Raw genomic sequence first — 17420 nt, forward strand, 5'->3', positions numbered from 1 at the left:
ACAAACTCAAGCAAAACCAATTAGGATACTTCTAGTATTGAAATATAATGTAGTTTATAATATTCCAGAATGAGTTATTTTAAACGTATAAGCATCATTAATCAGACTTTGAGCTAGCTTTTTAAAATTTATTTTGTAAAGCAACACATTAAATACTGGTAAATACCAACCAGCTAAGCAATACAAGTTTATGTCAGTAGAGGGCACACACACATTAAGAACTACTACTCAAATATTCTAATAAAGCCTGGTACAGTATAAAAATCTAGTTCTTACTAATCTGTCTCATTCAGACAGCAAAGCCATGAATAAGACAAATTATCTTTCTCTAAAAAGTGAAATGTTGGGGAGGAAGTTTATGCAGTCTTATTTTAACACCTTGCCACAGGTGTTCAAGCTTTGCAAAGAATTTCATTTTGCTAGTTTTGAGTTGAAGCAAAGCCGTATTGTGGTCTACTGTCTCATTTCAGCTTTTCTCACCAAACTAGCTTTTGTGAAAAATAAGCAAAAGATTAAGACATTTTTTTGTTTCTGTTGCACAAAACACAAAATGGATATGCTTTCTTTATATACCCCTAAAAATGGTATGAATAAAGAAAATTGGTGTGTTATGGCAAAAACTGTAAAGGTGAATTAGCTTAAATACTGATGCCTTATCATAATATACATTTTCAAGGTGTTAATCCAATTATGCCTTTCAGTAATATTTGTTCAATTCAAACTTTAGTTCTCGAAGTATAAGAAAAAGATGCCTATTATCAGGCTTTTGATAATTCATATTTTTTACACTCTGAGATGAACAGTATTTCCCTTTTAAAATTCCATTAGGACATTTTCTCTAACAATGCATACCTATGTATAAAAAAATATTCTGTACCGGATCTTTTTTGGTGATGAATTTTAATTTTTCTTCATTGTTAATGGCCCATCCTGCCTTTTGAATATCTCTTTGCTAAATGAATACTGTTTAGCACTTTCACAGAACCCTTGCTGATCATATAGTTTCATGCAAAAAATTTAGGCACTCCTTTTCAAATTTATATTTTGAATCTGCAAATAAATAGCGAGTATGCTTATTTTGATTTGCAGAAAAAGATGTTTAACTTTGTACCATGTAAAGGTTGTGCTATCTTCTGTTGGTTGGAAATTCAGTGAAACATACAAATTTACCTGGGGCACCTAAATTTTTGTATGCAAGTATAAATATGAACCAGGATGGATGAATCCTCAACAAATATATCTAAGTTTCTCTTAGCAGAGATATCCATGAGATTAAGGGCTCACTTAGAAACTAAACTGAAAGCCTTAATTAAATTACATATTTTAATGGGATTTTATTTTTCAGTACACACTATCTATTGCAATACTCAGTCCTGAAAGTTCTTCTCATACATGCATTCTGATACTGAGAGTATAAAACTCAGGTTTGGTAGCATGAAGTAGATGAATAATGAAGGGAAGAGTTGGAGTTATGATTCCTCTGCCAAATTTTTAACAGTGGAAAATGTTTTATTTTACTACATCCTCTCCAATGGCAAACCTACATAATAACCTACAAAATATCACCAAACTGATTTTAATGGAATAAAAAGGAGACATTAAATATGTGAGAATATTAATACGTTTAATTGGTTTTTTCCCCTTGTCCTAGCACACTGGCAGCAGTTTACTATATTTTATTTTATTTTATTTTTATTACATTTATATCCCGCCCTTCTCCGAAGACTCAGGGCGGCTTACAAGCTTAGCAGTAGCCTTCATTCTATGTATATGCCTGCTTGTTAGGGCTTTCACACACACCCCAAGCGGCATTATTACAAAGTCAGCTTATTGCCCCCAACAATCTGGGTCCTCATTTTACCTACCTCGGAAGGATGGAAGGCTGAGTCAACCTTACTACCAGTATAGTAGTTCCCGTGATTAGGTTCAATTTTACAGTTTATAGGAAAGACTGCTCCCACTGATTAAGTTTTTTTTATACTGCTAATAGCCAACCAGCCAACACCAGCAAGCATTCAAGAAATTTAATTATTCCCACTTCAACAATTTCAATTGCACTGCCCCCCCCCAAAAAAAAACTCAACAGAGGTTCCATAAGCAATATCTCATAAATTTAGGCCATACTGATATGTTCCAGCTATCTTCTGAAAGACCAAAATTACATGATGGTGAAAATTATAAAACAATACTGCTGAAAATAGGATTCCATTACCATTTATAAAAAATTGAAACACTGTAATCAAAAGCTAGGTTTTTATTTGAACTGTCTGAATGTACAATGATTAGCAGGATTTTTAAAACAGAAATAACTCCAGAGTAAAGCTTAGAGCTAGCCTTCACCCTGAATTAATCCAATGTTAAACAAAAGGACAAACACAAGCAAACGTAGTAAAGATTAACATTCAAGATTTAACTTCATCTAAATAATTTCCATTTACAAGACTTCTTTAAATTGTTTTATTTTCTGGAATAATGTATATATCTGTAATTACCTTGTATCCACATTTCCAGATGTGGAGGCTCAACTACCAAAGAGTAATAAGGTCAGTTTGAGGTAGTGTGCAGTATTAAACCAGACAATTACATCCATTTACTTGCAAACTATAGCAACCCAATTGCGCAGTGTATCAGTGATCATTATAGTTACGCAGCACAAAAATGAATATTTATTAGTGTAGTTTTTTAAAAAAATCACCAATTCCATAATAAAGATGGCAAGTCTTTTTTTCACTAATGGCTTTTATCTCATGTAAGGTTCTGCAGAAATTACCATGACTGAGTTAGTAATAATGAAGAACCAGAAACAAATTTGATCTGGAATTGTCAGTATTTGCTTAAATGCTTGCCAAATTCTTAAAATTTCTTGGGGGGGGGGGAGGCATTTCGCCACCCTTTACCTCATCTTCTAAAAATTACTGTACAAAGTATTTTTAGGAGTACAATTTTACTACTAAGTAAAATTGAAGTATTTATTTCTTAACAGTATGCTTGTGTCCTATTCAAAGGAATCATATTTCTTCCACTCCATAAGAGCCAGTGTGCATCAAAAATACATAATTCAGATTACTTAAAAGTCATCACTAATTTGTTTTGGTAAGGTAAAATATATCATGCTTATTCAATATGGATGGAATGGACGGAAGTATAGTGTTTACATCTTTTATATTAAGTTGCTACATCTTGAGGCAATACTTACCTCTTTACTGCTAGTAAATAAATGTGCAACTTTACCCATATACCGTACTTCTCCTATACAGTATGTACGCAGTTGATTGTAAGACAGAGCAGCTAGTTGTAAATTATAGCAACTAGGGGAGAACTCATTGCCTAACAACCAAATCATATAGAGTGGCAAATTCTACATTCTTTATAAATACAGTCTGAAATGTAGGGCAATATAATCATAATATGAATCAGCTTGCTACTGATATATACAGTTGCAAACACCTTTTTGTAAAATAGCAAGTTGGTCGCACCAGCACACAACAGTAATCCATATATTCATCAACTGCAATCTACATCTTTGGCTGGTATAGTCACTTATGTCGCTATTCACTGTTCTAAGAAAGGATACATGAAACAATACTGAGATTAAACTGAATTTCCTGGAGCAACTTTTAATTTGAATTATTAAGGATTGTAGAGAAAAGATGTAGTATTTTTAATCTGAAAGTCAAGAAGTTAAACTACCAAAATGTAATGAATTTTCTCAGTATTTCATTCAAATTAAAACTATTTTTAGGATCAATGTTCAAGCTTCAAGCATTTGAGATTTTATTGATTTTGAAATACATCCACTGAAGTCATTAAGTCTATGGGACTAACAACTAAAACTGAATCCAATCGCTAGTGCATCACTCTAATTGGAGAAGGTATGTATTTTTAAATGTACTAATAAAAGATTTCCTTTAATCTATACTGGTAAAACAGCATCTCAAGCAAAGAACTGTTGCTAATTTTCTTGAATTCAATCTCTGTGTGACCAATTTGCCATGTGAAACAGTTTATGGAGGCTGAGGTTGGCTTAAGCATATTAAACATATTAAAACTAATTGAAATATTATTTTAAATAGTATGGATTGAAACTACATTTCCTAGATCTAACACTGTAACTGACAAACATTTGCTAGCTATTGTGACAACTCATAGTTTGCCTTATATATTTAATATATTAAGTCCTTCATTTATGAAATCAAAAAAGCAATTTAATTAGAAGCCAGAAAGGCTTGCTCAAAATGGGAGCATACATTTGTCAAATGTCTTCTATCCCCTAAAAAGTGGATGATATAAGTAGGAAAACTGGCAACAAGAAATAAATCTGGATTTTAGGAATCACTAGATTTTAGCAAGATGTCACATCAGAAATTGTGCTCTCTTACTGTATCACAGAGAAAGAACTAATCAGGAACAGTTTATGTTTCGCACAAACACTTCAGAATTGTAGAATTTTTCTTAAGAGTTAAACACATCAGAATCTAAGCATTTACAATACATCATACAATATTCTCAGACAATCACAAGAATAAGCAGAACAGGTTAACTAAGTAAGGCTTTAAAATAGAAACACAGTGTGTATTTGAATATTATTTTGCTTACAGGACAGGCTATATTTTAATTTTATTCAAGCAAAAATGTATTCTAGGGAAAGGCAGCTTATTTTATGATGAGTTGTCAACATTTGTTTTACTATATAGAAGTACATTAGTAAACTTCATAATTGAAACAATTCTATATTGTAAAACATTCAAATCAAGTGTCAACTAAGTCTGTAACTTTGCATGTTTGTCTATATAAAAAAAATCAAATCAACATTAGATTTTTTTGGAAGATTTTTACATGATTATTTTAAAATAGTTGTATATAAAGTTCCTTAGATTACTTGCCGATATCATGGAGATATTGGTTCCATATTTTGTTGAGTTTCTATTGGCCTTGTTAGTAGAGCAGTGCTTTGAAAACAGAATTTTTGGCCATTAATCAGTCAGGAAAAGAGGGGAAAAAAACACTGAGAAGACGACAAGGTAATAAAATACTTATTTTGATTTGCTCCTTATATAAGGCCTGTAAAATTCAAGTGGTTGTCTTCATTCTTTTTTATTCCTTCAAATGCAATGGATGTTTGTATTTTATAACTGCTTCAATTACACCTGTGCAACAGAGTATATCACAGTACATTTTGAGATGTTTTAAAAATATTGTATATAAACTTGTTTGGGATATGCTAAAGCATTTGGCAACGCTTTTACAGCATCAGAGTTTACATAATTAAAATTTTACTTCCTTCTAAGATTTTTGTACATCTTAAAAAGACTTGCAAATTGACTTTATAGAAGAAAACTTGCACAAAATATATAAACCACACCAGTTTTGTTCCATCATCTACAATTCCAGTTAATACTGGCACTAAAACCTTCATTAATTATGTTTACAAATCATTTTACCTGTACATTTATGAAGGCAACTGACCCGATTTGAAAACAAAACCATCAGGTTTTATGTGGTGGCTATTAAGATCTGGAGTTCAGCAATGAAATTCAACAAGTAACTAAACAAAGCAGTTTACAAATTCACCAGTTCCTGTGATACAAACTGTTTTAATCTTTCAAGATACTGTACGTAAAGTTCCACATCATTATGTCCTGCCCCTTCAAGCCACAATGGTTCCACAGGTCTTTGGCAACGCTCAAATAATGCTAGGCCATGTGAAAAGTCAATCACTTCATCTTCAGTCCCATGGATTATTAACACTGGAGAAGTTATTTTAGATATCTTGTCAATACTACATGAACACAGAAAAAAAAACCACACACATAACAGAAACAATATCGTACATGTGCATATGGTTAAAACAAATATTTACTATGCTTTATTGACAGTGTGCCATTAGAGCAGAGGTCTTCATACTTGGCCCTTTATGACTCATGGACTTCAACTCCCAGAATTTCTCAGCCAGGCACGCTGGCTGAGGAATTTTGGGAGTTGAGGTCCATGAGTCATAAAAGGGCTGAGTTTGAAGATCCCTGCATTAGAGTTTATTTGGTGGAGATATTCAAAACCAGGACACACAAATTCATGTAGAAATTAAACTTTTGGAAAAAAAATACAAGACTGACATCCTGCCGTATATATAGCAGAATTCTCCTGGTAGTGAGAAACAGTATAAGGTGAGGTTTTTTCCTAACTTCCCCTTAGGCTCCCAACACCACCTTCATGTTTCAAAGAATAAGAAGACATTTTGCAGCAATATATTAATGATGCTGAAGACTAGAGGAGGATGGTAGCACTGGAGAAAGTTGCTGGCCTATCTTTCTTTCATGTAGCCCAGTTCTTTCTGCAAAAGGTAAAAACTTGAATACAGGTAGTCTTCAACATACAACCATAAATGGAATCAGAGTTTCTATTGCTAACTGCCAAGGCCGTTGTTAAGTGAGTCACACCCAACTTGATAATCTTTTTTGTCATGGTTGTTAAGCAACTGACTGCAAATGTTAAGTGAATCATGTGGTCATTAAGTGAATACAGCTTTCCCCACAAACTGATTGTCAGAAGCCAGCTGGGAATGTCCCAAATGGTGATCCCATGACTCTGGAATGCTGCAACCATTGGAAATACCTACTGTGTTTGCCTGAAAATAATTCTTATAATTATTATTATTATTATTTGTCCTCTGTGAAATGCAGGACGGAGCTCCATTCTACGGATTGAATCCATAGCTTGGTTCTTGGCTGCAGAGACCTTCCGGAAAGGCCTCTGACTGCAAAATGCAGGCTGGAGTTCCATTCTCAGCTGCAGAATGAGGTTGCTCCTTCGGCTGCAGAAGAACTGGGCTAGTGAGGCACGTGTCATTCTATGGGAGGCCTGGCTGCAATGGTAAGCTCCACCCACCCACCCAAGTTAGGGCTTATTTTCGGGGTAGGTCTTACTTTCAGGGACTCACGGTACCAGTTGTCAAGCACCTGAATTTTGTTCTTGTGACCATGGGGATGCTGCAATGCTTGTAAGTCTGAGGACCAGTCATAATCACTTATATCTATGTCATTCAAACAATCACTAAACAAAATGGCCGTAAGTCAAGGACTACCTGTATTCAGATGGGCAGGCCTTATTGCAACCCACAGATTTTATTTAATATATTTTAACTGTCTGATTTATAGTAGTGAAAAAAGTCCAGTTACCCAAAACAGGTTTCTAATTTAATGACTTTTCTTTTGACATTCAAGCAAAAGAGCATATGTATGAGACAACTAATTTCCAACTACATTTTTTTAAAAAAAGCACAGCAACTTACTTGGGGAATGCATCAAAGCAGTACGTTTTCTTTATATCAGGAAAAGCTACTCGCATTCCTGAGGTCAGTGGAGAATGAAGAATTACAGCAGCACTTTCATAACGAGCAGCAAGATCCACAGATGGCACAGTTCCTATGCTTTGGCCATATATAATCACATTTTCTGGGCGAATTCCATATCTGGAAAAGTAGTTTTATGTAATTTCAGTGATGAAATATGCTATGAATAAAGTAAATATACAAGTGAACATAAAACAGTAAAATTATCTATCTTACAGAATGTAAAAAATAAATCATTTTATCCCGTTCATGAAGGGTAAAAAGTTTCACAAGTACAATTATATTCAAGCAAATACTTTCACTTTTAAGTGAAATATACTAAGAATGTTATACTTTTAAGACTAAAAAATATAGTCATTAGTATATTTTTAAATAAAGATTATAAAAAAGAACTTATAAAAATGGCATTCAACATTTGACAAATATCTGTCCTCAATGTCTAAATTGCTTTCTGAAAACTTAAGAGCGCATACAGCTTATTAATCCAATTAGATTTTTCTAAACTGGTTTTACATAACCAGAATCACACCTCATTCTTTCTGGTGAAAGGAATGTATGATGCTCCTTTTTTGCTGAATGACAACTTCCGTTTTATGCCAACTAGAATGCCAGCCAGGAAGCCAAACAAGCAATGAGGCAAGCAGTATTTCAATATTTAGAGCAGTGTTTCCCTAAGTTGGCAACTTCTAGGTGTGTGGAGCAACTAATAATTCTCATCAGCTGTCACCAGCTTAAGGAATTCTGTGATGTGAAGTCTACATACCTGAAAATTTCAGTTCAATTCAGGCACAGATTTAGAGCATCAATAACCCTCACCCCACCCCATCTTAGAACATGTGCAAAAAGTGTACTGGTACAATTTCTAATTAAGAAATATCATGAAGTATTCTGATCAAGGAACTACTCAAAACTATAAAAAGTCATAGAGATATACAATTCTCAGCTTCAATGTCACCTGACTAAAAAGCCATTTAAAATGAATTTGCTATGTTACTAACATCTACTGCTTTAAAAACAAGTAAGTATACAAGTATGTTCAAACTTTAAAGCGATTTAAATTATTATTTATCCCTACTCCACCATAAAATCACAACAGACACTGACCTACTAATTTATAAGTATTTAGGCAAGGATCTGGTTTATCTTGTTTCAAACTAGAGGTCCCAATAATTACTTAATTATTACTAGGCTTAAGACTTACAATCATATACACAGTCAATAAAATCAAAGGGGTTATTTAGTCAACATATGCAAGTTTTTAAGGACAAATAAACAAATCCCGTTTTCTATATGCATTTCCAAATAATTAAAACATGAAGAGTGACCTTACAGTGCAGAAATATTTTTGAAAAATGTAGGAATGTTGAAGACAGAAATAATGTGTTGGAAACATCAGTCTTAATTAGATTACATTTTTAAAAAAAAGACTAAGAAATTGTAAAAAAACAACCCATCATGCATAGTAACAACAAGAAAAGATAATCCACTACCAACTGGAGCAAACAGTAACTGCTCTGGATAAACAGAAGCATGACAACAGCTTGTTCACAGATATTCTTCCTCTCCACCCACAAAAATGAAAAATACAGGGCAACCATCCACTATGATATTGCTGAAACTGCATGTGTGGTTTAACCAGAAATATTCAGGTAAGTAGTACACACATTGAGTTAAAAACAGCAACAGCTGCTGCTTCTACTATAATCAGTGAGGAAAGGATGGCACAGGTGCTGTTGGGAAGGATGTAGGAAAGCAAAGGAATTAATAAAAATTTAGAATGTATCTTATCAACATAAGAATGAACAGAGCAAAAAGATAGGAAGTCTTAGCTATCTGTAAGGTAGCCAGATTTTTATTTAAAAAATATGCGTCAAAAAATATGCATATTAGAATGACTGTCTAAAACAGACATGTCAAACTCGCGACGTCATGTGACGTCGTGCAACGTATTGGGAGTTTTGCCATTGCCGGCAATGGGGTGGGCGCAGCTTCCGGATGATGCATCCGGCCCGTGGGCCGGCAGTTTGACACCCCTGGCGTAAAACTTTCATTCTCAATATTCAAGCCACAGAAGAGCCACAATAGCTAGGTTAATATTATGCCATTATTTTAAATTAATTGTTGCTCTAGTGATATAGTTCATATATAACAAGCCATATAGCATGGTTTACAAATCAAAATGTTTGGATTTCTGTAATACAGTGTTACACCTAAATAAACTACATGATGGCTTAGAACTGGGGTTTCAAACTGCTGGCCCGCAGGCCGATTGCAACATGCAGAGACCACACCCACCCCAGCTCTGGCAATGCAAAAAAAGTCACAATACATCGCGACACGTCACGAGACGTGTTTGACACCCATGGCTTAGAATGATGGAAACTTGCACCATGATGCTTTAATATAAAAAAGCATTCAATGTAGAATCCCTACCACACTAAATTAGCTTGATTCCAATCATTTATTTTCTGAAGATATGAATTAATCTGAAGCACTGATTTAACATAGCACCTGATTTTCCTTACCAAAGAAAAATATATCAATATTAATATTTTACTAATCTATTGAACTGAACTCCATTGCCACAATGTAAACAAAAGTATTATCACAAATTAGTAACGTATCCTTTACCCTTAGTGAATTAAAAAAGACAATATGAACAGATTTTTAATGTAAAACCTCTCAAAGGGCTGAGCATACAAGGGCAAGTAGAGTCCAATTTCCTCACATCTTATTTTTTACAAGTCTCTAATAAAGCTTTCCTGATGATTGAAAGAATCTAAATAACATAGGCTTTGGCTAGGGGACTGGCAGGAAAAAAAATGTGAGCACAGTTACAGTCACTGTGGCACACAGCCATTCACTCTACCTTTCCCCAGTCCCCATGCCACAATTGATCCTTTCTGCAGACTTTTCCCGATGCTCGGATAAACTTTTTCAGGAGGGCTTCTGCTAGGCTTGTTATGCACACAGTCAAATTCACTGTGAGAATAAACAAAAATTCTACTAAATTTGTAAAACAACATAATTTTATTTACCTTGTTCTAAGAGCTACCCAAGCAGCATCGATGTCAGCATACAAGTTCTTCTCTGTTGGTTTTCCAGAACTTGCTCCATATCCAGAATAATCATATGAAAATATGTTGCAATTAATCCGTGAACCAAGTCCTATGTAAAAGCTGCTCATCTGACCTAAATCAACAGCATTCCCATGCGAGAAAAGTAAAGTATACTTGGCGTTAGGGGAACAACGCACAAACATACAGGCAATCCTGTTACCTTTGCTGGTTCTAGTCATGAAACATTCAATAGCATCTTTTTCTCTAGAAGAGTATTGCCAGTCTGCTCGATCAGAAAGATGTAGAGTCCAACGACTCCCACTTTCATCACACATGAGTGTATAGGTGGGGTCTGGGGGCAAAAATGCCAGTTTGGAAGCTATTTTTCCCGGACATGGTGGACAACAGAATAGGCAGCAGAGTTCACTAAATGAAAGATTGTTCATCCTCCAATCTGAAACAAGAGGGAAAGGATGTTACCTTCCAGTAGGAATTCCATCATCATCATCATCAAATACTAATGTGCCAGGAATTTTAGAAAAATTAAAAAGGAATAGATCAAATTCATTACGTATTATTTTCAGTAAAACATTGAACTTTTACATATAATACCAATGCCACACAATTATTGCTAAAACAGCCAGCACAGGGCCTTCAAATCAAAATTTTGATTAAGAAGGAATTAGTGTTCTAAGAAAAAAAACTGGTTTAATGGTAAACTCATTACCTTTTCTTCCTGAAGTGGAACATCTAATAACACCATTAGGAATGTTATTCAGTTTTCTACTTGTAATAGCTCAGTTATAGATCAACACCACAACACTGAGTTATTTAGAAACCACCTGTCAGTTTTAACCAACTTAAGTATGACAAAGCAATGATTAATACAACAGATGTAACATTCATAATCAACTGAAATTTTGAGTGTATTTTTTTCAGGAACTGCCAATATATTGCAAAACTTAGAAAAAAAATTATAAAATAAAGACAGCAAATAATAAAGCAATTCTGGTAAAAGGTGCCTTATGCACAGAATAGTACACAAGCTGAAATAATGATTTGAAAAGGCCTTTTGACTTAGGAGAAAAAAATATTTTCATTGCCTCAATGAGATTGATTTTATTTTTATGTTGTTAATTAAAGTCTTTATGTTGTTAATTCTTTAAGAAGTTCAAACAGGGAATAATGAATTATTTCAAAACAGTGCCTGACTTCCATCTAAGGAAGTGCTGTTTGACTAAATAATACAAGAGTTGCTGAGATATACCAGGTGAAAAAGAATTTGCCAAAATCAAGCATTTTATATAATTCCAACAGCACACCACATTTGTTTGCTTACTTTTTACCAGTACATCATGTGAACATTTTAAACAAACTATAACTTTAAATCACAGTGTTAACATAGTTACCATGCTTGAACCATACTTTTTAATATAAACAAACTAAATTGTAACTTTAATCATAGTTATCATGCTTGAACCATACTTTCTAATATCCAATTTTCTTAAACCCATGCAGCAATCATGAGACACTAGCAAAAGGAACAGTTACAGACAGGAATCCATGAGGGTTGCTATGCTGAATCCAAACACTTTTGTCTGTTTTATATCTAAATACTGACTACTTATTGTTTTCAAAATGTCTGGCTTCACACATAACTTTAGGGACCAGAGTGGTTTTGTTTGGCGTTTAACTGGCTTTAGTTTGATTCTGTTTCAACTACGGGCTTGTAACTTCTGTTGTATTTTTGTTGTTCTTGTAATAAATTTAAAAATCTTATTAATAGCATTGGTATCTTAAAAACATCACCGCATTGAACGCCCTATTCTACCCAGAACACATTACTGTACCAAGAATGCTATGATCTTCCTTAATAATAAAGTTTTTGATTAAGCATTGTTTTAAAATTATGCTGTGCATTTATTCCCCCTCCTTGAAAAACAAGAGGCTCAGGAAGTAAACAAAACTGAACATAGCTAAGGAGTCTGCAATTCTTGTGTCTGGTTTCTTTAAAAAGAAAATTAGATGCACAATAAATCTATAAACACTTTCTCAGAAGTCTAAGTACATTTGATTACAGTACTAGCAACAGTACTGCACAATAGCAAATATCATACAAAATAAATCACAAGTCTCCAAGACAAGTTTACGGATTAAGCAGAAATTTAAATAGAAACAGAAACTTTCATTTTTGGAAAAGGAATTCATTTAGTTTTAGACAAATGAATTTTAGTTAAAATAATTCAAATTATGTTTTTATTATGTTTTACAAATTACGTTGTACTGATAAAAATTGTACTTTCTAAATGTATACTATGTTCCATAATTATTTTGAACAATAAATCCCATGGAAGTTGCTGCTTGGTACAGTTGTATTCTAGCAATTCTTTCTCTGTTATATTGCTAAATAAATGTGTTTTCTCTTATTGAACTTACAAATTTAACACATGTGCAATATGCTGTATTAAATATGAGCTGGTGTAACACCTTTGCATAACAAGCAATTTGATAGCAGCACCCATGATGCTAATACTACTTCCTTTAGAAGTGTGACTAAGAAATATTAAAGGAAGCTGTAAAGTACTGTAGCACATTCTCACTATGCAGTTAGTTCAGCAATGTACATGCTTAAAAATGGAAGCCTAATATTTACAATATAAAATTCAGGGACATTTCTGTCCTACAGATTAGGTGAAAAAAGACTATTTCATTAAATATATCTTTTCTCACATCCCCATCCATTTATAAGACTTCTGTTTGAATGTTTGATAGAACCTGAGCAAATAGTAAATAGGGGTTATGGATTAATCTTGCAACCCAAAATCAACCCAACTCAAAATCACATTCTTTAGTTCAACAGGGTTAACGCCAACGTGTGTACAAGAAGAAAGCAGATGGATCTTTCATGACTTTTAAGGTGCATTTAAAAAAGATGAAAACTCATTCTAGTTTTTTCAGTCTTCAAACCAGCAGATATTGAAATAACGTTCTCTGATATTCTAGCCATAGTAGTTAAAGACCAGTTGTTGCTTTGAAATTACAAAAAGTTTGCTTAAATTTTATTCCTAAGCTTCCAAACTGATCCATGCTATGAATCAGAGAGAATGAGCAATGAGTATACACAAAGGCCCCTGACCCTATATCACACGCTGACAACCCCAACCTTTTCCCTGGGTCATATGATATGGCTTCAGTCTGCGAGTGAAACAGCCAAGTCATCATAAAGCCTATCAATATAAAAGTGGCACAAAACAAAAAGGGCAGGTAGTCCTCAACAACTTATGACCACAATTGAGCCCAAAATTTCCATTGCTAAGCAAGGCATTTGTTAAGTGAGTTTTTGCTCCATTTTACAACCTTTTTGCCACAGTTAAGTGAATCACTGAAGTTGTTAAGTGATCATATGGTCATCAGTGAATCTGGCTTGTTGGAAGCCAGCTGGAAAGGTTACAAATAAATAGTGATCACATTACCCCAGACTGTGCAACTGTCATAAATACATGTCAGTTGCCAAGCACCCAAATTTTGACCAGGTGACATTACAATGATTGTGAATCCAGTCACGTCATTTTTTTCAGTGCTATTGTAACTTTGAATGAGGACTAAATGTATCTAATTTTAACATCAATATTTTACCGGTCTTTCAACAAGAAACAGGAAAGACCTCTATTTTATTTGCAAAGAACGAGGGTACTGTATAGCCAGCCACACAATTCCATTTTAACAATATTTTGAAACAAAAGCAGCATATATCTGTATCTTCAAGTGCAGCAGCTCCACTATTCCTCACTGCAATGTCCATTGCAATAATGAAGGATGCTGAATTGCAGTTTTGTGGCTTATCACTTTTTCACAGTCCCACTCGAAAATAACTCTGTCTAGTAGCCAATCAACTCCAGTTAGATTATTCTACAATATCTAACTAGTCATACTATTTTACGTATAGTTATTTCTGCCCTCCTATCTTCCTATATAGGAAGAAATAGGGTGCCTTTTTCCATTTATTAATTTTGAAAATCAAGGAAGAACTAATGCCAGTAAGAGTGCAACTGGCTCTTCTCTCCTGGTAGTATCAAATTCAGAAATATACTATTCTATTTAGCATGTGAAACATACATTTAATTAAACTATTTAATGAGCATTTCACATTTAATGAAAGCTTTTGCACAGTAAACATTTATTACACTTATATGTCTGCAAAACTGGAAAGTGGCTTACTCAATAAAAACAACCAGAATGCAAAAGGTATTTAAAAAATTAACACTATTGGGAAATACATTAAAAAGTTTCGATCACCTTATAGCATGATCACAAACATTTCATTCCATAGTCTGCTCAAAGTCACTTTTTTCCACATTTTAGAGCCAGATTTGTGCCAAATATTTATGAGCAACAACAGAGAAGGTACACTACTAGATCCCATAAGATGTCATTGTTTTACTGAAAGGATCTGAACCATACCTACATGGTCAGATCTTATTAGATGGGGAAGGGCATTTGGAGAAAAGCAATTCCATAGCCAGCCAGACCCAGATAACATTGTGTAGATTAGGGGTCACATAAGAAGCTGGGACTGTTGTGGAGGACTGAACCAATGGGACTGTTGTGGAGGACTGAACCAATAGAACTGTGAAGGTGCATAGGCACGCATACACGCACATACATAAATTGAAAAAAAGGCAATCTCCTTCAAAATAACAGTTGTATTGCATGCATGGCATGCACTTATTTACATTTGATTTCTAATTTCCAATTAACCTCACATGGGCCAGATAGGGGCAGCCAAAAGATTGGCCCAAGGCTGTAAAATGTCCAGGTCTGTTATAGATAACATTTTGAATTGTACATGCTCTTCTTAGTTAAGCTTCAGCGAACTCTCATGAAACTATTTTTAGTCAGGACCATATTTTTTTTGAAAACCTTATTTGTGGAAAAGAAATATTTTAGCATGGTATTTTGTGGAAGAGAAATATCTTGATATATTTTTCCCCACAAATATCTTTCTACAAACAAATAATGTACCAGAAACCTGGGCATGTTGAAAAGTCCTTTAATAAATAATAAAGCTAGCATAACCAACTTGAATATTTTGTGCTATTTCCTTTTAGCCATTCTTCCTTAGGATGCAATGAACAAGTAGTCATCAAAATGGAATGTTAGGGTCATGGCATACAGATTGCCAAGAATATGCATTCAAAACTGGAAGTAAAATATGAATTTGTTCCAAGTTTGGAGTTGGTAACATACAAATTTATCTGAGCAAGAATAGGATGCATGAATGGATGATTATGTTATCAAAGAACACATGGGATAAACTATCAGAAGAAATAAGAAACTAGACTATATTACTCTTACCCTGACAAAATGTGAAGCTACGTATATGCTTTATTTTCTTGAAATAAATTTTAAAACAATAGACCCTCCCCCAAAAGAATTTAAACAGTAAAATAACTCTTTAAAAGTTTCAACTAAACATTTAAATTTTAGCACATACAAAAGAAACACACGACAGCACTGTTACAAACAGAAACACAATCTACCCCATCATAACAACAGAAACCCCGTCTTGTTAGGTATGTTAGTCATTCCAACTTGGTCCCTTTACACCCTTCAAAAGGCTAAGGGGTTAGGAAATCTTCAGGATCTCAGTAAGAATCAGAAACCCACTTGTTTATATTAGTTTTAAGCCAGTAATACAAGCCTCCAACGAAAGCCTTTAAAAGACCACAGTAACAGTATAGTCCTTCAAAGAAATTCTCATCCAAAGCCGCCTTGAGATCTTACGAAAATCCAAACAGGAGAGGAGCCGGGCGAGGCTAGCGGGAAGAAAAGCTTTGTTCAGAAACACGGCCAGCACTACTTGGCGCTTTTCTATCCCCTAGAACAGTGTGCCTTTCATCCTCCCTCTCTCTCCCAAAGGCTGCCTCGCATACAAAAGAAGGACGAGCACAGCGTAGGTCATTCTCTCCACCAGGAGCCGAGAGTTTTCCCCCTCTGCAGAACACGCACGTTCGATCCCAGCGCTCGCCTCGATTTCTCGGCCTGCTGAACCGCCAGACGAGCGCCTTCCCCACCTCCCACCCACCCCCCGTGCCCCCGACTCAACCGCCCGGCTATCTAGGCCGTGTCGCTGCTCACAGCGGGAGACGAGACGAAGCTCTTCCCACGGTACGCCGGAACCTGGCGGGCAGACGAAGAAGGCGAAATCAAGGACCCGCGTCCTGGCGCCGCAGCGGAAGGCCGGTGTATTGCAGAGGAGAGAAGGGGGGGGGGCGAGGGAGGGAAAGCACAGTGGGGGGGGGAGGGAGGGAGAAATGGCGGGCAATTGCGCTCACATACTGAGGAGGGCGCTACCCACTCCATGCGGGACAGATTTCGGGGACCCAGCAGAGCGGCTCCCGTTCCCAGAGCTCTCCCGGCGTCCTCGTCCCGATCCTCCCGACAGTCCGCAGAACCGCAGGCGGCCTTAATTATACCTCAGACAAGGATTTCCTCTGCCCCACTTACTTCGGCCAGGACTCTTGGAGAGACACGCGAGGCCGCTATCTTCAGCGACCCCCCCCCTTTCTCCCTCCCTCCCTCAAACTGAAGCGACAAAGAGGGCGCTCACCTCCGGACTCGCGCTCCGCAGAGAGCGCAGGGCCGCGTCCAAACTGCCTAGCAGAGTGGCGGGCGCGCTTCGGCGCTGGCTCCCGGTTCGCCCACAGCGCTCGGCCCAGCTCCTCCTGCCAAAGCTCTCGGGGCGCCGCCGTTCGAAAGCCAAAGGATTCAATTAAGCCGAGCAACCGCCGAGGCTCCGACGCCGGCCTAAAACGCCGGCTCCAGTTCCACCCTTCCTCTCCTCAGCGGCGCCCAAGCTCAGGGGGAAAAAAAACACCACACAAAACGAAGCTAGAGCGCGGCAGAAGCTCCGGTGCGCGTTCCGTGGGAGGAAAAAAAAAAAGCCAGCCCACCTCACGGGGAACTAACCAGAATAAGCCACAGAGAGAAGCCGAGGTATAGACCCCGGCCAA

At 36.0% G+C, this 17420-nt stretch overlaps 1 protein-coding gene across 3 annotated transcripts; it reads right to left on the minus strand.

Annotated features, from left to right (window-relative positions):
* Positions 1 to 2239: 2239 nt before the first annotated feature.
* Positions 2240 to 17340, minus strand: ABHD17B (abhydrolase domain containing 17B, depalmitoylase). Of its 3 annotated transcripts, XM_083354640.1 has the most exons (5): positions 17018 to 17340; positions 16075 to 16223; positions 10387 to 10861; positions 7289 to 7468; positions 2240 to 5779 (listed from the first exon to the last, which is right to left on the minus strand). In XM_083354640.1, exons 3-5 carry the CDS (start codon positions 10851 to 10853, stop codon positions 5560 to 5562), a joined length of 867 nt encoding a protein of 288 aa, XP_083210766.1. In that variant the 5' UTR covers positions 10854 to 10861; positions 16075 to 16223; positions 17018 to 17340; the 3' UTR covers positions 2240 to 5559. The 3 variants fall into 3 exon arrangements, with proteins under 3 accessions (XP_083210766.1, XP_083210765.1, XP_083210764.1); XM_083354639.1 differs by lacking the exon at positions 16075 to 16223 and having other exon boundaries at positions 17018 to 17339; XM_083354638.1 differs by lacking the exons at positions 16075 to 16223; positions 17018 to 17340 and adding an exon at positions 11135 to 14275.
* Between the last annotated feature and the right edge of the window lie 80 nt (positions 17341 to 17420).

Source organism: Vipera ursinii (genome assembly GCF_947247035.1).
Source record: "Vipera ursinii genome assembly, chromosome: 2".
Lineage (NCBI taxonomy): Eukaryota > Metazoa > Chordata > Lepidosauria > Squamata > Viperidae > Vipera > Vipera ursinii.